At 29.4% G+C, this 24,622-nt stretch overlaps 2 protein-coding genes across 2 annotated transcripts in view; both read left to right on the plus strand.

The window, feature by feature from the left end:
- The first annotated feature begins 113 nt into the window (after window positions 1-113).
- On the plus strand, window positions 114-17,874 carry LOC129961998 (uncharacterized). The gene is made up of 4 exons (XM_056075656.1): window positions 114-338; window positions 12,841-12,951; window positions 14,971-15,159; window positions 17,715-17,874. The coding sequence occupies exons 2-4, from the start codon at window positions 12,870-12,872 to the stop codon at window positions 17,795-17,797; spliced, it is 354 nt and encodes a 117-aa protein (XP_055931631.1). The 5' UTR covers window positions 114-338; window positions 12,841-12,869; the 3' UTR covers window positions 17,798-17,874.
- Window positions 17,875-21,374: 3,500 nt separating this feature from the next.
- LOC129962037 (formin-2-like) overlaps window positions 21,375-24,622 on the plus strand; it is a 107,647-nt gene continuing 104,399 nt past the window's right edge. The window contains exon 1 of the mRNA XM_056075723.1: window positions 21,375-21,492. The gene's annotated coding sequence lies outside the window, so the exon portion shown is untranslated. The remainder of the gene's footprint in view (window positions 21,493-24,622) is intronic.

The following is a 24,622-nucleotide window of genomic DNA, read 5'->3' on the forward strand; positions in this document are numbered from 1 at the left end:
GAAATGTGAAAAAGTTAATAAAAGTTTTTTGCACGTTGAGTTTTTTCGGTAGAACATGATATCTAAAGTATTGGTCATTAGAGGTGAAACCTGCTTTGCGGCTGCGAGGGGGAGAAAAAGCAGAATATCTAAATCAGTATTAAATAATTTTCTAGCTAATTAAATTAAAATATATTAAAGACTTTTATCTAAAATTTGCTAAAGCAATTATAACTAATTGATTTCGAATGTACGGGATACTTTACTGATCTTTCTCTCAAGAAGCAAGGGATTAAATACCAAATATGAGTTTTTCAAGTTAATTCTTTCCAAATACTGTCCCACAGTGAAGCAGTCAAGTAAATATTTTTATGTAAAATAAATGGTGGTCCAATTTTTTTTTTCAAGATGAGAAATTTTCTATTGCTGATTGTTACATATTATATTAAAAAATAAGAATAGTGTGCATTATGGAAATTTTTTTACAATGAATGGAAGAATATTTACTCAAAATCTGAAATCAGAGACAAATATACTCACATATGAAAAAGATAGACAATGCATGTATGAAATTTGTCTTAAAGGTTTTTCTTGGAATAATAATTTTTAAAAAACCTATTTACACATACTGAGGAAAGCTTTATATTTGTTCAGTTTGTTGCAAGGGATTTTCTTAAGAAAGTTAAATGAAGTTGCATTTACTTACTCATCTAAAGAAAAATCCCATACATATACAGCATATAGTAAAGGATTCCTTTGAAAAGAATATATTAAATTGAAATTACATTTATTTATCCAAATTAAAGTAAAGTCACTAGTGAAATATGTAATAAGTCTTTTTAACGAATATGTCATTTAAAAGAACATTTAGCCACAATAAAAAGAAAGTATAAGAAAGCTTTTTAAATGTGAGGTTTGCATATTATGGATTCTCTTATGATGGCCATTTAAAAGATCAAGGATTTTTGCATTTTAACAATAAATAAACTTAATGTTTCTGAATTATGTAAAAGAACATTTTCTGTGTAGGGTAATTTAAAGCAATACTTACTAATTTATACTCAAGAAAACCTTATAAATGTAAAAAAATGTTTTAAAGCATTTTTACATTTGAATAGTTTAAAGTATCATTTACTCACTCATACTAATGAAAAACCTCATACATGTGTACTGGCATGTATCACTAAAAATAAATTAAAAGCACATGCCATTTCTCATACAAAGAGAAAACCTCATGTTGTAAAGTTTGCAATAAAGTTTTTACTAGAAATGACACTTTAAAAGGGCATTTAGAATCTCATACAAAGGAAAAAGCATTTATCTGTTGAGTATATACCAAAACAATTTCCTCAATTTTTAATTTGAAGTCATTTACTTCTCTAAAATAATGATTTTAAATCATATTTATTTAATCAAATAAATAAATCCTTAATTACAAAGTTTGAATTTTTGACTAGTCATTATTTATCTTCTTGTAACTGGATACAATAATATTTTCATAAATATGTATAGTAATTTAAATGTCAGGAATTAAATTTACATTTAGCTAGTCATATGAAAAAAAAAAAAAAAAAAAACACTTGTATATAAAATATGTGATATGGAAATTTATCTTTGAAGTAAAATATTACCCTGCAAATTGTAGACAGACTTTTTAATCTAATTTAAATTTGCAAGCATTGGGATTCAGCAGTCAAATGGGCAATTTTGGAAAATCTCAAATCAAATGAAGAAGCAGAATGAGAACATTAGTGTTTCTAATCATTGTGAGAAATTGTATTAATTTTTTCGATGTAAATCAATGAGCAGCATACATTTAATAAGCAAGCTTTGAAAAAAAGTTAGCATTCGTTTGAATTCTATTTTAATCTTTAGTAAAGTTCCACATTCATGTAATGGAAGTATAGGTAAATAACTTTTAGAAAGTGAATAAAGCTATGTTAAAGAATAAGAGAAGAATATACTAAATTTTTTATTGAAGAGTGATTTTCAAATGATATTTGTTCCATTTTTTGTACAAATGTACAATGTTTCCAAGCATTTATTATAAACTGAAAATGTTGTAAAAATTGTTATTATTGATAAATTTATATTTCTTGTGATAATTTGGCAGCCATACCGCACAATCTAATAATAGTAGAAAACTTCAGCTCTTTCCTACTATCAACATTTTATAGCTTCAAAGCTTGATATTTATCTAACTAAATCAAACTGGAAAGCCATACCATAATTTTACATATATGTAAAAAGTTATAAGGGGTCTTTTTTTAAATTTTGATTTGAAGTATGTTATCCAGTTACATCATGATATAAGATATCATGTGTCGAAGAGCAAAGTTAAATATTATTTCAGAAGTGTAATTGATTTACTAATGCTATAGTAAAATGTATTTGCTAAAAGAATACACAAATGTGGTATCATATATTGCAATTCAGTCGGCCAAAGAATAATTGATAATTATCTCTGTATAATCAAATATTGTTGAAATCATTTATTGTGCATTTATATATATATATATATATACACATACTCGCGAGTATCTGGCTTAATGTGGCTGAAGGACAGGCCGGTTAACAAAACAGCCGAATAGACCAGATTTCTAAGAACATGTGCGGGTTGAGGTTCGAACGCGCAACGTTACTGTTCATAGCCGAGTAACAAAACCACTAGACAAAAGTGTACACTCTTCTCCGGAAGTTGTTAACTGGCTTATAAAGTTACCACCACAATAGTCCCCCACCAGTGAGTCGGTAGAGTTTATCACGTCAGTTATGGCGAGCGACGAACGCGATTATCGCGCCAGGCGTTATAGCGAGCGACGAACGTTGTTATCGCGCCAAGTGTTATGGCGGGCGACGGCGAGCGTGTGTGAGTGGTTGCTGCCGGTAGATGGAGCCACGACAGCTGAATGAAGGATGCGGTTGTTCAGAACCAGGGTCACCAATGTGCAGGGTGAGGTTCGAACTCGCAACGTTACGGTTCATAGCCGAGTAACAAAACCACTAGACAAAAGTGTACACTCTTCTCCGGAAGTTGTTAACTGGCTTATAATGTTACCACCACAAACACATTTCTTTACCCACCAATAGCAGAAGACAAAGATTTTATACTAAAACTCACTGTTATAATAAGTGCTTTTTCATTTCTTAGTGAGTTCTAAGCCCTCCATTCATCTTAAACCATGCAGAATGTGAATTTAAGTATAGTGTGCGTACTGTGCAATTATAATCAGGAACAGCGGCAACAATTCAGGTCTGTTGCACACTGAAGAAAGAATGGACAACAAGCAGAATGCTGCTCTTTTACTGTCACAACTTGTATTTTGTGCAAACATATAGGAGGATCATAATAGACGCCCACTTCTAATACCTTGGCAATGTTGCCTTCCTCAATTCATTACAATAAAAGAAAACTAGGATGGATAGTGCGGAAGCCGGATAGTCGCGAGCCGAATACTTGGGAATGTACTGTATATATATATATATATATATATATATATATATATATATATATATATATATATATATATATATACACACACACACACACACACAAAATAACATGTGAAATATACATACATACAAATTTTGGCACTTTTTGTAATTCTTTTTTATTTTTGTTGTTTCTTAATCATTTGAAATATAATCACAATATATATTATTTCTATTTTCAAATTTATTGCTCTTTTTTATTTATATTTGTAAATATATATGCTTGTGTGCATGTGTCAGCACACTTTAGGGCACATCATTAGACCTAGAGCTATAAAAGTTATTACACATATATTTTAGAATACAAAACACTGCATTTCAATTCAATTTTTTTGAAAATTTAATTAATTAAAAATTATGTAAAATTTCATGTTTTTCTAAATTATTTTCTAAAAAATATCATAAAAAAACTGATTTTCACACTATTTTAAAATCAAAAATATGCTTTTTATGATATAAATTTAACTAAATGGAATTTTTTCAGCCTGAATTTTGACATCTTCTTGAAAGTATTTTTTGCATGATTTTCAAAAACCAATTTCATTGCTGCAATAAAAATTATATTTTTTTCATTGTTTCATCAATTATTTATATAAAATGTTTTTCTTTTGTTGTTGAAACATAACAAAGAAAATTTTTTTCCTATTAATTTTTCTCTACTTTTTATTAGAGCAATTCACATGAGGAATCAGATAATGAAATAAATTATCTGAAAGCAAAAGATAGCAAATAATGTCAAAAAGATTTCACAGACACTTAAATTTTAAATACCACTGTTATATCATGGGTTTCAACTTCATTATATAAACTTCGCCTTGATTGAAAGAATCATGAGCATGTATTCATAAGTATTCTCCTCAGATAGATCCATAGGCAGATAGTCTGTTATAAATCATCTTCTAAAGCTATATACATTATCTTGCGTTTTTTAATGCAGTTTGTAAATTATTATTATTATTTTTAGATTTCATAATGATTAGATTTATGATTATTTATTTTAAGATTTTAACACTTTTCCATTTCTATCATATTAAAAAAAAATATGTAAATGAAACAAATATGAATTATATAATTTAGATGCAACACTTTAAAAGCAAACTTCTGATTGAAAATTGTTTTTGTAAATTACTATTTTGTGTTTAAAAGATTTTTACCTGCTTAAAGATTAGCAAAGATTAAAATTGTCTGCTGTGCATGACATTGAAAGTAAAAATTATTGTTCAAAGAATTACAAAATTGTTGTTGTTGTTATTTTTGGCACTTTACAAGCCCGCTGACAGATCTGTCAGCGATTTAAGCCGAGTGAGCGTCTCTTGTTTTTTTCAGTAGCGCCAATTAGGGCCAAGAGTAAGACTTACCTACTTCATGCGTCACATTCGCTTGCACAACCCCTTTTTACAGGGGACACATTCACACACCTCACAGATAAAACACACAGGAAGAATAACCATACCCGAACTGGGACTCGAAACCGGAACGCCCAGACCACGGGGAAGACGCACTTTCCCTGTGCCAGGACGCCGGCGAATTGGAATAAAACCTTCTTACATCTGATATTATTTCCTCACAAAAGCACTATCTGATTTTTCCTTTTTTGTTGCTGTCTCTTCTGAAAGGACTTAAATGCCTTAACTAAAGACTGTATCTTCGGTATAAATGCCAAAGCGCTTATATTTGTTCATTGTTTATTCAATTTCAATGCAGGCGAGTGTAGATTTTTAATTTTATCGGTACATTCGAACTTTATATTTTAATCTTAAAATTTAAAAAAAAAGCTAAATTTAAAGCAGTAGAAAATAATTATTATTGTTAATATATATAAACTACTGCAGGAAGTGCAATTAACCTAGCAAATATGATAGACCAGTTTAGCATAAACTATCTCGTACTGACCCCCCGAGAAAATTATAAGGATTGTTGAATAATTTGCAGAAATAAGTATGTTCTGTATCTCGGGAGAATGTACCCACTCTTAAAAAGGTTTTGCTCGCGTATTAAGAGAATAGAAATTAGTGGCGAGATGGCGATAGACATTGCTAAGTCCTTGATCCTATTGACTGCTCTAAGATAAGGGTTTTCTGTCTTTTCTTTTCGAAGTTTCAGTGTTCTTATACTAATTTCTGCAAGGCGAATAAGTCTAGCTGTAGTAGAATTAGCGTTAGCATCAGAGTTAGATTTTAAATCAGATTTATAATACTATCAAGTCAGTTATTATTATTATGAATTGCGAGATTCTGCATAGTTAAATAAATATCTTGTACAGTTCATTCTTCGTTGAGCTTTCATTCTAAAGAAAACCTCCCATTGTCACAACAATGAAAGATCTCTTAATGCTATTGGAGTTGATATTGTCTTAATTTGTTAATTTCATGATTGGTAGCTTATGTATAATTTCTCGTTTGTATAGAGATATGATGTATCCTAGAGATATGAAAAAATAAGGCATGGATGAACTACGGTAGTGTAGCGAAGATGATCAGCGTCCAAAATGTAATGTTATTTTTCACACCAGTCATCATCAGTGGCTTAGCAATTGTAAATGGTCTCAAGAACATAACATTACCTTTTCGTCTTATTTTAGCTTCAAAGTAATATAAACGAATTAATATTTTGTCCCTTCTTGAGACTGGTACCTGAAGTATCGATCTCCCCCTCCCAAATCACTACGCCACTGGGTAGTCTATTGGTAAAAATTTCGTTATTATCCCTATAAATATTAGTTTAAGAAAGCACATGGCTGTTTAAATTTTTATTACTATTCGATATTTTTTTTCTTACCTAGACGCAATCGGATGAAATTTCGATTCATTTTATTTCAAATAAATGAGACATAGTATATTATAATGGCAATAAATAAATTGCTTTCATCGGTAAAGCAATTCGTTGGAAATGACAAGTCGAGCATTACCTTAGCGGGTGTTAGTGGCTCCTGAGTGCTATATAATTTTTTTTCCATGCCACCATTTGTCTTCAGTGACTTGATAATAGTGAAAAGTAGCAACCGTGAGGGAAACATTATTTTCTCTCTCTCTCTTTATAAATTTGAATTTCAAAAGTAGAACAAATATGTTAATCTTTTGCATTGATGAAGTCCAAAACATCTATGAGCTACCACCTCTATGACTCTGCAATCTCATGATATAAAACTAAATACTATCTTTCTCTATGCTTCGAAGTCGTACTACTAAATTCCAAAATTGTGTTAATGCGGCCCATTAGAAGCACATCACAATGGCGTGAATTGCCTCCATTAAATAAGTTTATATTGTGAAAAATGGTCTCATTTTCAATAAATAAGGTTAAAAATACACTTGAAAGGAAGTATGATATAAACTATTGCATATTGTTTAATATTTTGAGACTTTTTAGCACGCGAATTAAAAAAGAAAAAAAAAGCTTAAAAACAATTTTTTTTTCCTTTGAGAGAAAAACATATTATTATTATTATTTTGTGAGATACTGATAAATTTAGAAACAATATTAGTCTGCAAATATTTTTCAGATTTCATCTTCATTTCTCATGGAAATTTTTGAGTTTAAATTCTCTTTTACTTGATAACAAAATTTCTAAAAAGATATAAGAAAAAAAAAAAGAATATGAAATTTAAGCATATAGAATAATAATATGTGAGAAGCATGCAAGAAAATGAGAGGTAAATTATGTTCATATTAACATTTTTTTAATTTTATATTTTGATAAAATAATAATTAATTAATTTCATATCATCATGCATAAAAAATGAAATAGAAATGCTTAGTTTCTAACTAGTAAAACCTTTTTTAAATAAGTATTCGTGATGGTGTATTTGTTGCATAGTATAAGATGAATTTATCTTTTACAGAAAGGAAAGATACTTTTACATATCAATTGATCTAAAATATAAACGCAGTTGTTGCATGCTAATTTTAAAAAAAAAATATTTTATCATAATTCAATCAGATAAGGCAACGTTTTTCCGATTAAAAGTATAATAGACTTGTATGCCATCCTTTTTCTGCATCATTTTGTTTTTTATTATTATTTCATATTCTGCGGTTTAATAAGATATTACAATCACTTCTATAAAGCTTATTTGTTTAATGCGTATATAACACTTGAACACATTTTTCTTATTTAAAAAGTGAATTTCTTATTTTGTTCGAAATCCATTTAACTTTCAGACTTTTTACTAACTATATAATAAGTGAATTGATTTTTAATAAAACATGCCTCAATATGACATATGCTTTTCATTCACATATTATCAATATTAGTCATTTTAAACTTGGACTTCAAACTGAAACGACCACCAAATTTCCTTTTAATTTTTCCCAAGCAATAATTCGCCAAATTTGGCTTTAGATTGAACTTGTTAACAACTAATAGTGGACGGCCATCTTAATGGTTCACAAAAGGGCTTAAAACTTAATTACGAGAGTATGTGCTTAAATATAACCGACAATTCCACCCACTTTTTTTTAATACAAAGAAAAAATATTGTAATCATCAAAACGACTCGAACTCGAGTTTTTAATAAATCCTCAGGTTTGTCAAACCTTTGAAATTCTATAAAATCCGTGGGTATCGTCTTCCTGAAACTTTCTTACATATTCCTTAGTAATGCTATTATTTGCCCTTTCCTCTCATAAAACATTGTGGAATTTGGACAAGGCCGTAACCGCCACCAGTGCTTAGATTTTTGTTTTGAAAGCCACGCGCATGAGCACTTTATGCTATTTAGTGAAAAAAAAAGGGGGGGGGGTGGCTCATTTTTAAAGGAAGATTATCTATTGAAATGATTCTCATGACAAGATTTCTGGAAAATTTCAGGGTTTTTTTCCTCAAACAAAAATGGAAAAAAAAAAAAAAAAACATAAATTCGTATTTTTTATCATAAAACTTTATTTTTTATATTTAATTGAAATGAGTAATTGTAAATGATAGTTAATACCATCAATTATGTTTAAAATGCAGAGATAAACTTTCAGTTCTCTTCGATTGGTACAAGCTATTGTTTTGGTATTTGCTTAAAAACTTCAAAGATTTTCAATAATATAAACTTTGTAATAAGCCTTAGATATGTATGTTATTTCTATGATATTTTCTCAGTGATATTGTTTATTTTGCAAGAAACATTGAATTGTACTATAGCAACAAAACCATTACTAATGGTTGCTTCAATATGTAATATTTCATTTTTACTTTATCATTTATGAAGTATAGAAGACGTATATTGTAACCGACAACAAAATTCAAACTTGAGATTTTGATGAATCTTTTTATTTCAAACCTCTCTGAGCCTGAAAACATTTTTTGGCATTTTATTTGTCTATCAGTCTGTCTGTCTGTCTCTCTGTAAACGCGATAACACAAAAACACTTTGAAGTAGAAATCAAATGAAATGAACGGCCCTTTCACCATATTTGTAGATTATTGTCAACTGTCAACTGTTTAGTTCTCTTGTTCACAGACGGATATGATTCCAAATGTGTTTTTCAGATTCAGGGAGATCCGAAACGTAAAGACTTGTCACAATCTCAACGATTAGCATACTTTGTATAATCATACACGAGAAAATAAAACACCACCATTTTTAGAATTATATCTGTCCAATTTTTTTCGAAAGCAATAATTCCAAGGCATAACTAACCAGATGGTTGAATCTTCCCATAAAATTATAGAATTATTCTAACTATTGGATCATATGTGTTCATGAGAAATCTGTCCCTTATTTGGCTATGAAATTTCGAAAATGCAACAGGGTGATTCACTGAAATTTGATATCTAATTCTTATTCCAAAATTTTAGATTTACATCAGATTTTAAACATAAATCGATCTATAAATAAGTTATCTGTCTATATGTAATTGCAAACGATTACTTAATGAGCTAAATAGTAGAATTATGGCATATAGTTTAATACTAAAATTTTAGACTACTGTAGTATTATCAGTATAGTTCCAATTGTAATACCGCTGACAGGAGCATAATATGCCCAATACTTTTGTACACACACCATTTTCTGTTAGTTGTCCAAATTACTTCAGTGGAACATAAAACAGAGGGTTGCTTGCTCATTTGTCGAAATCGATAAATATCATCCGCTCTTAACGATTGCAATCATACCGATTTTGGTCGAATGATATTTTGCCGGCTTTTCCAGTGGCTCATGTAGTCTTATGATCCCATGCATATTAACTGATTCGGTCGAGCATGGATATTGTGGTTACTGTTTTTTTCTTTTAAAAATGTTGTAGTGATTTATTGGGCGTATATAAAAATAATATCATCTAATAATTATATTAGTTTTTTTTAAGAGAGTCTGGTTATTATACATTTCATTTAATTTCAAATTTAAAAAAAACAATTCTTTGTTAAAATTATTGATTTGATAGCGAAGATGTTATCTATACTTATATAAAGCTCAATGTGTGTGTGTGTGTTGGCGCTCTACAGATCAGACCGTTTCATCTACAGCTACCAAATTTGGCACATGTATACCTTGGAGGTCGGGAATGTGCACATGTGCACCTGTTTTCGACCGATTATTTTAAACGATTCATTTTATTTTCTTAGTGTTTGATGCATTTAAAATGAAACATTGTTAATTAATCGATCTGTTCATGATGGATATGAGAAAATTTTGTTGACAAATTCTTGAAATATTACATAAATTAAGATAGATATTCTTTAGTGCCCATAAAGTTTAAACGCTCAGTGACTGTTTTCAGTAATCATATTACAAAAAAATACTTTGTTTCAGTAAAAAAATATTATTATATTAATTGCAGATTAATCCTTTCCACTTTAATTTAAAGCATAAATTCTACGGGAGCTAACAGAAAATTAGAGAGATACATATTACGTTATGACTGAAGGCCTTTATAATATTATGAGTGAATTATATGACTTTCAAAATTTGTTTTAAAATATTTTGACGAAGAAGCTATTAAAGTAGGAATTGCATAAAATATTTAATTATTAAAATTTTAACGAACATTAAAATTGGCGAACCGGCTGGTCGCCAAAGGCGGCTAGTTTATAAATAGAGAAATTTTTAACGAACATTTTAAAGTAATTATTCTTAATTAAATAATTAATTTTTATAAGCAAGTATTATGCAATACAAAAAGAAACCTAATTAAATGTTTTCCTGAATTTTCTTTAAAAAGCTATTCAAGGATTTTTGATTATTAATATTATATAATAATTTTTATTTCATATATAATAATGCCATATTATTAAAACTGTTTATTTCTGCATCGAAATATGTTAATGATAGCATTTTTGAGGCTTCATTTATTTCATTTATGCTTTTAATCTTTTTATAAGCAGTAGAAACAGTTTTAATTCATTTGATATATAATTTTTTAGTTTTCCACACAAACTTTCTTCACCTTATATACTACACAATCATATATTATTATTGTATTACTGCTATGGTAAACTGAAATTTTATTTAAAATATCTTCTTGGAATTTGACATATACTTTATTTATACTTTTGCCTAGATAACAGACCAAATATCTATGTGATAATAATCCGTTCTGAAGCTGCATAGTTTTTAAAATTTAAAAGAGGCCTAAAATTTAAATAAAGGCGTAATTTAATGCAAATATCGTTTATTTGGGGCATTTGTTTATTAAATTTAGAAGAAATAGTTGCTCTTAAAGACAAGTTTGTTCGGAACAGAAAATAATTTTTTCCATGAAATACAAAAGGTAAAGGTTTCAAATCAGTTAAAAAAAAAGGATCGGCGCCACTGTGGCAATAAAAAAAAAAATAAATAAAATAAAGCGTTGTTTGGTGCAGGGAAAATTGATGGACAGTGGTAATCATAAGAAGTTCACGTAAATGAATCATAGTGATTATCACAACGCATCGCGTTTTCAGTATGTTGGAAACAATAGAAATTTTTTAAAAGTTAAAGTCATTCAATGTTAAGCTCAGTTCAGAAAAAACATTATTGTTTCCTCTTTTTTTCCGAAATGCAAGAAATTTGGAACAGCGCATCGCTGACAAAATGTCTACTTATATTATGTCAGTCCAACCAAATCAGTGTGTGTTCAAGTAACCTAAAGATGTCTGTTTGTAAACATAGAAACTCAATAAATAAATAAATAATTAAAAAAAAGACGAGCTAACTGAGTAAAAAATTTTATGTATCTATATCTAAATTCGGAAATATATGTTAAATTTTGTATGAAACCGTTAACGTATCTTTTCAAGATTCGATTTTCTTAAATATCAGGCAGCATTGTATTGACAAAGATAAATCTTTGGTTTAAACTTATATTCTTTTATGAAATTAAATGAATACAAGGAAGAATACATGATCGGATTTTTTACATGATTTAAATACGTCGTAGCATTATCGAAATATTTGGAGAATTAGGATATTTACAATTTATCGACCTTTGTCAAATTAATGTAAAATAAAATTTAAAAAAAATAAGCAAATCATGATCTATCCTGGGTTTAAATTTCAGATAAAATTTTTTAATTATTCTATTAGTTTCAATTCAGTTAATAAATTTATATTTGACATGTATAATTGAATTTTCTAATCAAAATCGGTGGGAGGTTCCTTCCCTCAGCTTTTTTCTTATATTTCCAATAAATGGCAAGTTTTGTAGCAAAGGGAATTCTGGATATTTGCCCAATGACTGATTATGTTAAAACTTTTCCAGGTTTACAATTCCAATAATAAAAAAAGTTGTTTAAAAAAGTTTGCGTTTAAAAAGTTTTATGGGCTTTTTTTTTAAAAAAAAAATTATGCATCATTTCCAGCTATTATTGATCTTTACTATATGCAATGGTGCACATACTACTAAGGAATTTCCATCTTCTATTTATATCATCAAAGTCTTTCCTTTCCTTTCCTCTTCCAACTCACCCGTCAATCATTGTCAAAACCAAGGCCACCAGCACATCATTATCATACTACCTATTCCGGAGAGGTGAAATCCCTATTTGGAATCCTATTCGTATGAATAACAGCTGCCAACCTCGGCACAAATGCGAAAATCGAAGCCCACCAACTACCCGGTTTCATTCCGGTGAGAAAAGATTCGGTAACTGGCACAATCGAATATCAGACATAATCGAACATCAGTATCAACCTGTATCTGATACATAAAAAATGGTTATCAACCCATTCAACTTTCGGTTACTATTTAAAATGTATTTGACAATTATTACTATACTTTGATATACTTTTATCTATTTTAATGTAAAATTTCAGATAAAAATAAATAAATTACTAGTATATTTTTTGAAGCATTTTAATTAATACCTAATTTTAAACATAGATATATGTATATTACAAAAAACTGTCTATTAAAACATTTTAAATTCTTAAAGTTTTTTTTTTTTTTTTTTTTTTTTAGTCGTACCAATCATTCTGGCTTTAATATTGATGGTTGGAATAATATTTTTCCCTGGTATCGTATCCACCATCAAGGAAACTTTTGATGATGAAGAAATAGCACTGTTGACTGGTGATTTAATTTTTTATTTTTTATTTTTATTACAAAACCAAAAATATCAATTAAAAGACTAACATTTAATAATGTTATATAGTAAATTTGCGATTTACATTTAATTTAATTTAATCTGTTATTAATAAGTATTTGCATTCTAAACAGAAGAAAAAAAAAGAAAGAAAAAAACATATTTCAAAGTAAAATTCCAGTGAATGTTTTTGGGTAATGGAATAAAGTTCTGCTTGATTCTGAGAACCTTGCATCTATTTATTAAAATTATAATAGATTTATATTAAGCCTACAGCTTATATAAATCCTTATAATTATAATAAAGAGATTAAGCGTTATATTTAAGGAAAAAAACTAAGAATTTAATTATTGTAAATAGAGACACATTCTCGCAAAATAAATTTTGTTACACTTTATAAGAAGGTGTAGAAATCTATTTGATAGTAAAGATATTAGTTAAATAAGTGATAAAACTGAAAAATGAAATAATTTAGGATCTAAAAAGAAATCTGTGCGGCGATGCCAAAAAAAAAAAAAATCTTTTAAATAAGATTGTTAGTAATTACCATAAGTGAACCGAAGCGAAAAAGAAACAATTTGGAGAAGAGGAATTGAAATGGTTAAGATTTGCAGCAGCAACTAAAAGTCGATGCACTTTCTCCAAAGTGATGGAGAACTTTTGAAGGTATAGTTCAAAATGGATCAAAGTCTTTTCTTGACTCTAAAAATATCTAGATAAGAGTATGGAAGATCCCAGAGGAGCTCATTAAGAATCTAAGGTTTTTTTTTTTTTTTTTTTTTTGGCTAAAATATTTTTTATGTAATTCAAAATAGATTTAATTTTTAGATCATTATATAAATTCTTACATATGACATACTATGGAGCATTAATGATACGCATTAATTTCTGATTCCAAAAATTTTATGATTTTCTAAGTGTGGTAATTGTGAACTGATCCTGAAATGGGATAGCTACAAATTTATACAGGTCTAATAATAAATTCATAAAGAAGACTCTTTAGTCATTTGTGCCTGATTGATAATATGCTTTGTCGAGCCGTTACGTAACTGAAGTACTAATACTGGTCACTTGAGTTTTGCTGATGATTGTTTTGATATCAGCATCAAAGGTCAATTTACCGTCGAACAACAACCCTAGTTATTTGTATTTAATTATTAATAACAAGGTGGTCTTCATAACATCTATTTTATTGTCTGATTCATTTAAAATAAAATGCTTGAATAGAGCAATAAATATAACGAAGAAACACGAGGCTTAGTATATTAAGTATGATTCAAAAGTATAATTGTTCAAAAAATAAATAAAATTGAATAACAATCAATATTAAATAATTAAATTTTTCTTTACAAAAAATTGGATTAATTGTTTTGAAACTAAGGAAAACATTTGGTAGAAATGAAAAATTTTTTATTTATTTTTGTAAACATATATAATTAACTTCTTGAAGTACAAATTTATATAATTTCCTAATGGAATGATATTTCTTATCGGGAATATTTACGAATATTTAAATTTATATGAGAAAATAAAGAACGCGATGGATGCGTTTATTCGTAATATAAGGATTTTTGTGGTTAATTTAACGAACAAAACGTAAGTCATTTGATGCATTTAGTAACGAATCTAAGAAAATGACAGAATATTCATATAATATGCTCAATTATACAATATTCACAATTGTCTTAAAATGAGATTTCTTCCAACGGCTTGCTATGCCCTCCAGTATAGGGATTCTTTTTCCTTCTTCTCACATTGTTAAAAATTTTCTGAAAGATTCGCTTATAGCATTAAAAAGTCAAGATGAAACTAGAATACATTTTTATTAATTTCGATTACCCTATTTCACTTGATTAATATAATGTTTTGCCTGCTGGATGTGACCACTCCTTTTTATTTTCTTCTCCTAGCTTTCGAGCTCTAGAATCTCAAAACTAAATGTTTCAATTTTACATTCATAGATTCTCCCTTCATTCTTTTTATTACAGCACTACTCTATATTTCAGATCCTCGTTCTCGGCAATGGATCTGGACTGTCGAAGATATCAAAAGATCTGTACTAGAGGCCGGGTGCGGGTTGCCCTTTAGCAACTGTGAGATGCGCCCGTATCACAGACGTGTGCTGTCGTATATTTTGATCAACGGTCTTTCTTGCCTTATTTGCACAGCTCTCTTTTACCCGCTCTACAAGGCTGGTAAGATATTGATATTTTCATAGTTACAGATCATTCAGAAAACACATTAATGATAACATATACACTAAAACATATACTAATGTTATCTAAAGCAGTGTCGCACTCTTCTCATGATATTTTATTATCACTCCCGTTCTTCTCATGATATTTTATTTTAAGAATCGATTTTTAAGTATAAGTATTTATCGCGATTCAGCCTAAATCTGAATGCCAGCCAGATCCAGCCGATCCAGCCTAAAATGAACCTATTGTAGTTATCTTTCATATTGCTACAAGTCGTTTAGAGTACTATGAGAAGAAAGCCTTTGCTTTGAATGTTGTCTTGAAAAGGCACAATTGATGATATACAGAATGTGTATTTGGGAAAAGAGAAATTAAAGACAATTAATAGTTGCTTTAGAATAGAATCTAAGATTTAATTCCACTTAAAAGAAACAATCAAACGTTTTTCAAGATAAATGCTCATGAGATAGGAAAACGATACTGAGATAATTTTTACTACACCAGTTGTTCACTATTTACTGGATAAAAAATTTCCGAGGTTCAGGGCTGAGAAGAGTAGAGGATTAGACAAAGACCAAAGCATATTTGCCCATTTGAATGACCTGCAGAATCACTGACGGCGTCCTGGCATAGGGGTAGCGCGTCTTCCCCGTCTCCTGCGTGTCCTGGGTTCGAGTCCAGGTTTGGGCATGGTTGTTCTTCCGTTGTTCTATCTGTGAGATGTGTGAATGTGCCCCCCTGTAAAAAGGGGTTGTGCAATCGAATGAGTGATGTGTGAGTAGCAAAGTCGTACTCTTGGCCCTAGTTGGCTCTACTAAAAAAAACAAGAGACACTCCCCCACCGGCTTAAATCGCTGTTTTCGTAACAGCGGGCTTGTCCGTGACAAGTGCCATAAGAAACAACAACAATAGAATCAGTTTCTTACTATAGCAATGGTTCCAAATGTACTCTCTAATGTGACGAGAAGCGCGTTTAGGAAGTTTCGTTTTCTTCACAGATCGCAGTGAGATATTATATAAGAAGGAACAAATCTGAATTTCTTTTTATATTATTAGCCACTTTTTATCTATGCAAACTTTCAAGGACAGTTCGGTAGTAGTGTTACAATTCTGATAAAATGTAGTCATACAATTTGTCAAATTTTAAAATGGTACCAATTGCATACGCAGACAGATTAAAAACCGCGATTTCAAGCTAACTGATTTTTCTTTCTTACTTTCTTTTTTCGGCCTGTCTGTCAATTTAGACTACTATATCTTTTAATTTTCATTGTATGAGTATAATTTATTCATTGGTTAGTCTTCTGGAGGTCTCAAAACCTCAAAAGCAACACATAATGATGAATATGAAACATTTCAATTTAAATATTTCAATGTTTTTAATGCTAAATTGTCGACGGCACTTGTCATATACAAGCTTGCTGACGAAGTCAACAATTTTAAATGTCTCTTGTTTCAGTAGAGACATCTAGGGCCAAAAGCACATCTTAGCTACTCACGCTTCACAACCCTTTCAAAGGGCGGATTTCATTCATATGTTTCATTCAATGATCGTAATTTAAACCTTGGTCAGAGAACGATCACATCTGATCCAGTATCCTCAATGGTATTGTCTCTACTTGAAGGAGTTTGTGGCTACGACAGATTTATACGTGCAGCCGCCATGTACACGGAGAGTCTTCGACCGGCGGGGTTCGAACTCGCAACCCAAGGAATGCGAATCCAACGCTGTACCAACCAGGTTATCCTGGCCAGTTGATATGCTGAAAATGAATATATATGCTTTCGATGACCTGTGAATATCTTCCTTGTTGGTCCATTTTCTTTCTTCCTTTGTTTTTTATTTATTTTATTTATATTTATTATTATTATTTTCATTTTCGTTATCTAATTCTCAATACGAAATATATAAATCCCCAAAAGAATAAAACTCAGTCTAAATAAGACCAAGAAATGCGAATTTAAGTGAATAAATCAATTCAAATTATAAGAGTGGAAATTGAAAAGTGCATATATTAACGAAATAAAACTGAGAACGGAAAGGTGCATTCTACAGCTTCATTAATTACCGAAGCGTTTAATTAAATGCAAACTGTAAAAATGTTCAGTGAAGTAGTCAAGAATGTCCTCATGGTGATTTGTTTAAATTTAAATATTTCAATATTTGATACAAGTGATTTCTGTGTCACGTATGTTAGTATTTTATATATAGAGGTAAACATTTTAATAGCGATAGGCATCTGCAGGTTTATTGTGTCATAATTAGTTTCAAAATAAATGACAATGTTCTGATACTTTTGTAATGGATAATATATCCATTAAAACTTCTAATTTTGCTGGATTTTGAAGACTTACCATCGGTCAAAACCGTGGTACTGAACTTCCGAAATAATTTACATACGTGACACAGATAACACAGATATATAACAGGTAACACAGATATTTTTTTATAAGCAACAATGTATTAAAATTTCTGAATAATATAAACTTATTTTTATAAGATAAAGAACTGCCATTGTGTATTTATTTTCTCAAAATTTCTTTGATTTCAGGGCTCATTCTGCCTCTGCCATCTGTCAGCTTTTCTCCACTCGTCCGAATCGGCCAATGGGAAATTCTCGACAATGGATTTTAGAAAACAAAATTATCTTATCTCAATAATTTCTTTCCTTTATTAGCCACTGTGTAACGTAATAAAACAATTTCATCGAAGTATTAAATTCTGTTTTTTGGTAGATAGATAAATTAAGCTTAAAAATGATTATTATAATCATATTATATTCATTAGCCTTAAGCATGGTTCACACGAGGCCAACTATTGCACGCAATGGAAGGTCACTTCTACTTTAGGAAAATCACGTGATCGCAGAGGGAAAATGGAAAATAGTTGTCCTGATGAGACAACCGCTTACTATTGTCCCGTTGGGGTCACATGATGTTCCTGAAGTAGGAATGGCCTTCCATTGTGCGCAATAGTTGGCCTCGTGTGAACCACGCTTAAGGCTAATGAATATAATACGGTAATAATAAACCTAACTAATAAAAAAAATTGCATTTTAAGATTTGATATTTTAAAATATCAAATCTTTTGTGAAAAGGAACAAACTTGCTACCCTGAAAATATAAAGTTATGAGTGCGAAAAAGTGAGAATGAATGAATATATAAGATAAAACATACTATGATTTACTTAATAAGAATGTTCAATCATCATGAGAAGAAATCTTATTACAAAACTAATAATTGTCACGTAATTCTTCAACATTATTTTGATCTCGTTTTAACCTCACATATTAATATGAATAATTGGATATCTTGTGCCGTTACAAGCACATGCATGCAATATCTAAGGAAACGTCGCGATTTAAAATATTGTGCTGCCATCTGTATCAGTTTCATATCTCTACAAATAAATTAGTATCTATTATATCAATCATAATTTCTTAACATGACACCTCGATTTCCAGAGCTCATAGTATTGATGTAGGTGAACCTTGTTTAAAAAATGGAAAAATGGGAAGAAGAAAAACATTACTCTGCAGTTAGTTACAATGAAAAATACAAATGACAAAAGATATGGTTATATATAAATGATATAAACTGAAATGAATAATGTTTGGAGTACAAGAATACTGAGGGAATGAATACGGTAATGTTCATTATGAGTGAAAAGATGAAGCAATTATACAAAAATGAGGCACTAAAGGAAGATTAAGGATGTATTATGAATAATATCCGGGGAATATTAAAACAGTGTAAGGAGAAAATTGATAGGATTATTCTAATAGGAATAATTGCTCATTATCAACTAAGAATTTAATCATGTTTATTATTTTTTATGGTGAATTGCTAAAAGTACTTTTATACCAAAGAATTTCTAATGAAGATAAAAGTTTTCTGAGGTGCCACGAAAGAGTCAAGAAATAGAATGCCATAAAGTAGATGTTTTGCTAATGCACTTTAACATTTCGATTTCAAAAAATATACAAGAATTCTTACTTTATATTAAAATTATACTTGCTGTTTTGACATTGATTCTTCAGAAATATTGCTTGTATATAAAATAATTACCTCGTGCATAATTTTCATTTTCTTCATGATTCCCTCCAAAAATATAGTTAACCATAAACAAACTATGCTCGATAGATTCAACATCGAATTGTGATAGTTATTAGAGACTTGCTATTTTAATACTTTACATTTGTTCTGTTTATTGTGTAAATGAACCTCTTAAAAGAAGCAAATATGACTATGTTGTTAAATTGTCCGAATGCGTATTTTCTAATTGTCTTTTGCAATGTTGTAACATTTATTCTTCATTCCTTAACTTATGAAATTAATAAACAGAATCTTTCTTTAGCTTTCAACCGTAGAAGAATATTACGCGATTAAATATTTGATGAAACAAAATCATTATTTAAATCTCATAGCAACAACGAAATGTATTTTAGGAAATGATTTAAAAACAACTCCTCGCGGCAAACTGCAAGGAAACTAATGTTAGATTCCTTATCATCTAACATTAATGTCTTCAAATTCCTTTTACTGCTTAGATAAAAACAATAAAATTTAGCACATCGAAGAAACCACAGGTAATGATTTACTGTTGTCACATAATTCAGCATTTATTGCAAAATAAAAAATATGACCAATAGTCTGTCGAATAGTCTGAATTCTTGCTTTCTATAGGGAAATTCGTCCGTAGCTACGAGCCTTATTACATTTTGAGCTGTCCAATTTTTGTTTTTCAACTGGAATAAAAAAATTGTTAAACATATTTGTTATAAAAAAATATTCTGCCATTGGACGTCTTTCATTTTTTCCCCATGCGATCTCGAAAATAATTTAAACGACAAGACTTATTAAAATTTAGAAGTAAAAAAATTGGCTATACAGATTGCAAAGAAATTAATCTTGCTTTGTTTTCATGCATTTTTCTTCAAAAATAAATGAAAATTTTTGTAGTGCCGAAAATCCCAACATGGTGAAAAGGTACACAAATCTGACATGAAATGAATTATATAACAAAAAGCGCACAAAATAAAGAATCCAGAAAATGTTGAAAAATCAGCCTGGCTCTAGTAGAAATTGACAGCGAACAAATGATCGAAAAGAGTTTAGTTTAGTTATTTTGATGTCCCGTTTTAAAGCAACACTAGGGCTATTTTGGGAAGGACCTCGTAATTTTGAACCACTATCAGATGACCAGTCAATGGTACCCACTTCTCCAAATATCGAAAAGAGAGAGGAAGGGAAAAGAATACAGAAAACCACAAGCTCATTATATTCAAATATTGAATATTTTGATATTTGAATGTGATTCAAAATGATCATCTTATTATTTGAATCATAATAGAAGTTTATGTAGTCCTGAAAACTTATTTTCTTATGAAGACGAAATCAGCTCTTACTTCCAATAAAAACATTTCAAATTTTTGTTCACGTCATTTGATGTTCAGAATCCTGCTTTTGAAATTCTAGGTTGTATGCAATAAAAATTTGGTATCTATCTTATAACTGCAAACCACACTCCCGATAAACAAGAAAGGTTAATTCAATTCAGTTTTCTTTCATGCAATGTCTTATCAACACAAAAATGTTGCATAAAAATTAATAATCTTATTAGGAAATTGTCTTAAATTTGAATGAATATAATTTATATAAATAATTTAAATGATGTAAAAAAAACATTGTCCTTACAAAGCTGTTGATGATCTTTTTAAGCAGTGGTAACAATGATTAAGATGTTGATTCGAATTTCAATACAGATATATATGAAAACCAGATGCTTGTCCGAATATATTGTGTAGTCTTTATTTCGTGAACTAACAGATATGGAGTGAAAATTTTTATTGCAAATTGTGTCCAATACTTTTTAATGAATTTCTATAGTATAAATTTTAAGGGGGGGCATATTATAGAAACTAGATTTGTTGTTCCGACGCAAACTGGTTTTTACTTTCATTATTACTTTCTCCCAAATTTAATTATGTGTTTATCCGTATTATGTTTATACACCGTAAAAAGTTGAAAAGTATTCTATTATTGCTATTTTTCATTATTTTTTAATGATGTCACTTTGGGACCATCGTTCGAGGTTTAAATTTCAATATTTAGTGTCACACGGTCTTTTTTAATATGGGTCTCTAACTGTGCATTCATGGAGTTCATATTACATTTATATCAAGCAAGATTTATCGTTGGCATCGCATACGTTTTAATGTAAACTACAGATGATGAACTGAAAATCGTGAACAAACTAAAAATATTATGGAAATTAACCAAATAGAAACAAGAACGTCATCAAAGAACGTCCACTTTTATGTTTGAAGGTAAGATAAATAATAATTTAATGAATATTTGATAATCTATTTATAAAGAAGCGCAGTTTGATTTTTTTGTTGTTTTATTCGTATATCAAGTTGGATAGGGATGATTCTCTTTGTAATAAATGCTTTTCATTTAAATGTGATCTTACGAAGAAAAAAATATATTGATAATATCAAAAACTTGTCAGAAGAGTAGAAATCCAACTTTCAAAATAAACTATTTCAAAGCTTTCAAAAGTAAAACTTTAACCGGAAATAAGGATGTCCTTATCACGAGATTTCGAATAGGCTATACCTATTTGATCCAAAAAAAATCTTTTGAACTCTGATCATGCACCACTTTGTAATAAATGCGATTGTGTTTTAACGGTTAAGCATATTCTATGTGAATATCGAGATCTTAGTACGCAACAAGCTCATTTCGGCGCGAATGTTTTTAACTTAAATGACATTTTAGGTAATAAAATTCACTCAAATATTTTTGTATTTTTAAAAGATATTCAAATTTTACATCAGATTTAGTTGTATCTTTTTTTTAAACGTAATTTTTAACACGAAAACCGTCTAACAAATGTTTTGGCGAGAAGGATCAAATCTAGTCCTTGTGCCATAAAACCAAACTAAATAATAAATCTTAAAATAATTTTTGCATGTAATAACATAATTTTCACATTAAATATGTATGTTGTGACTTTGTTGTTATATCCATGAAAGGTTAGAGGTAATATAGTGAAATATTACCAGCGAATGGAGATACCTACGTTATGAATCCTTATGATTTTAGAATTCTGAAATTGTTCTTAAATATACTATGTAATTTGTTTCGTTTAATTGAACAACTGTATTTATTATTGTGTAACAATAAAAGTTAATCTTGTAGTTGAATTTGAAAAGAGCACATTCAAATGCTTTGGGGATTTTTTTCGGAAACATCAGAGTCTCTATTCGTACGTTTGGTATATGATTCTCTATGAAATAGCTATCCTCGAATGATATGATCAGTATTTTGTTTTCTAAACAATATTTTGCATCCATTAAAATCAAGTAATTTGCATTTTCAGACTATTGATTGAAAAAAAAATTAAATCTGAAGTAGTTTTTTACTTTAATAATATGATTTAAGCTCACCGTCGCAAGAATAAAAAAACTCTTTAGCTGAAAATATACAGTGTGATTTATCTGAATGAAAATAGTATATCAACTTCTCATACAATACTAATGAATAATAAATAGCTAATATTCTGGGGGGAAAATTTAATTCGAAACTAGATTTCGTAAAAAAATATTTTTGGTTTTTGTCTGTGAATCTGATAATTCAAAATCGTTTTGAGCTAGATGTATGAAATGTATTAGATGACATTACATCCAAATTTATTGATTTCTATAGAATTATGAATGAAATCCATTCGAAGGAAGTCTGTCTGTTCGTCTGCTCGAATGTAAGTTAATTCGATAACTTCAAAACGCAAAGTTTGTTAAATGAAATTTGACACATAAGTTTAGCATCTAAAATATAAATATTTATCAAATTTTTAACAAATTCGTCAAATAGTTCAATGTCTGTCGACGTGTACTTTTACATTTATCTAAACGCAATGACTTAAATCAATGAAATTCAGTAGGTTATCTTATGATTATAACTGTAATTTCTTTTCAAATTTCGTTATCACTCGATAGCAAAAAATCTTCCAAAATATGTATTTTCATGATAGATTCAGTAAAAATGCTAGATTCATGCCAAAGATCTATATTTCCTAGTTACCGTTCACTAATGCTATGCAAAGTATACGCAGCCCTACTCAAGGTCCAAAATTTTAAACAGAGGAAGGGAGTTGAAACTTATATTGGAGTGTAAGCGAAAAGTTTCCGAAGATCACTCCTGCTAGTTTCTGTTCATAAAAACGGTATTCTGATTGATATCCTAATTTAAGAGTGCTTACGTGCCAATAGGTGCTTTCGAAATAAATTTCGAAAAGTTACAGGGCATTCTACTGGGCGATATTTCTAAAACAATTGCATGCATTTTACAAGCTACATCAAAGATTCTGTTGAATTCTCGACTCTGTGGTTCAAATCAAATATGAAGCTTCTGACAGAATCGGCTTTATAAAAGGAGAATTGTCTATTCGAAATCTGATTCCATGGAACTATATTAGATCGATTCACTTGGTGCGTATTAAACTATTAAGGTAAAGATTGTTTCCGCTGATGCAACATGGGAAATCGGAGAAGAGGAAGCAAATTGAAATATCTTCCCCGTCCTCTGACCACAGTTCAAAAAGATAAAATCTGTCTCAAATTTCAAGACCTACTCAGTTTACTATGTCATATCACTTGCAAAGATAAAGCAGAAATATTCAGAAGTTCGTAAAAATTAAATGTGAGTGAGCTGATTGTTATTGCAATCACTTGAGAAATTTAATTAGGCTTAAAGCAGTAAAAATGCTGTCTAGTACCTGAAAAATTTTCAGATGTTTTCATTAAAGCTTTTAGGTAAGCAGCTTGAATCTGGAAACTTTGATAATAATACTAAAACTAATAAAAGCCTCGAATATACAATTTACGTATTGACAATATTGCATGGAGTTTTAAAAGGAAAGCGTTTTAACATTGGAATCTTTTACAGAACAAATAAAAATAGTTTACATTGATCTTCTAAACCAAACCGATATAATTTATAATACAATGAGGAATTGAATAAACAATTTGTAACAATTCCATGCACAAATTTGGGAACTTGAGAGTATATTTTCAGGAAATATTCTTTTAAATGTGATGACAAACAGATAAGATTGATAAAAATGCACACAATCCATTCATATCCAAGTCTTATGTATATAAATGTATTACCACCGTACAATCTTTCAATTTAAGGTATGTATTGCGTGAAGAAGGTTGGCATCAGCATTAATTCCATAAATAGATTTTTTTTCATTTCCCAATGTCTAATCTAATGAACTTAAGCCTCTGTTCCCTTATTAATTCACTGTACTGAATTTCTCATTCTAACCTTTTGCAATCCAATATGTAATAATATGAATAATTATACATATATGAGTATAAAGATTTTAGTATTTGGAAACAGTTCTAAGTTTTTTTTTATAATTCCTGAAGTAAATATGGAAGTTTCTGC

The sequence above is a fragment of the Argiope bruennichi genome, chromosome 2 (assembly GCF_947563725.1).
Source record: "Argiope bruennichi chromosome 2, qqArgBrue1.1, whole genome shotgun sequence".
NCBI lineage: Eukaryota > Metazoa > Arthropoda > Arachnida > Araneae > Araneidae > Argiope > Argiope bruennichi.

Coding starts and splice junctions, on each gene's coding strand:
- LOC129961998 (XM_056075656.1), top strand. CDS start 12,870: ATGGTTGGAATAATATTTTTCCCTGGTATCGTATCCACCATCAAGGAA. Junction 12,952..14,970: donor AGAAATAGCACTGTTGACTG/GTGATTTAATTT, acceptor TCTATATTTCAG/ATCCTCGTTCTCGGCAATGG. Junction 15,160..17,714: donor TTACCCGCTCTACAAGGCTG/GTAAGATATTGA, acceptor CTTTGATTTCAG/GGCTCATTCTGCCTCTGCCA.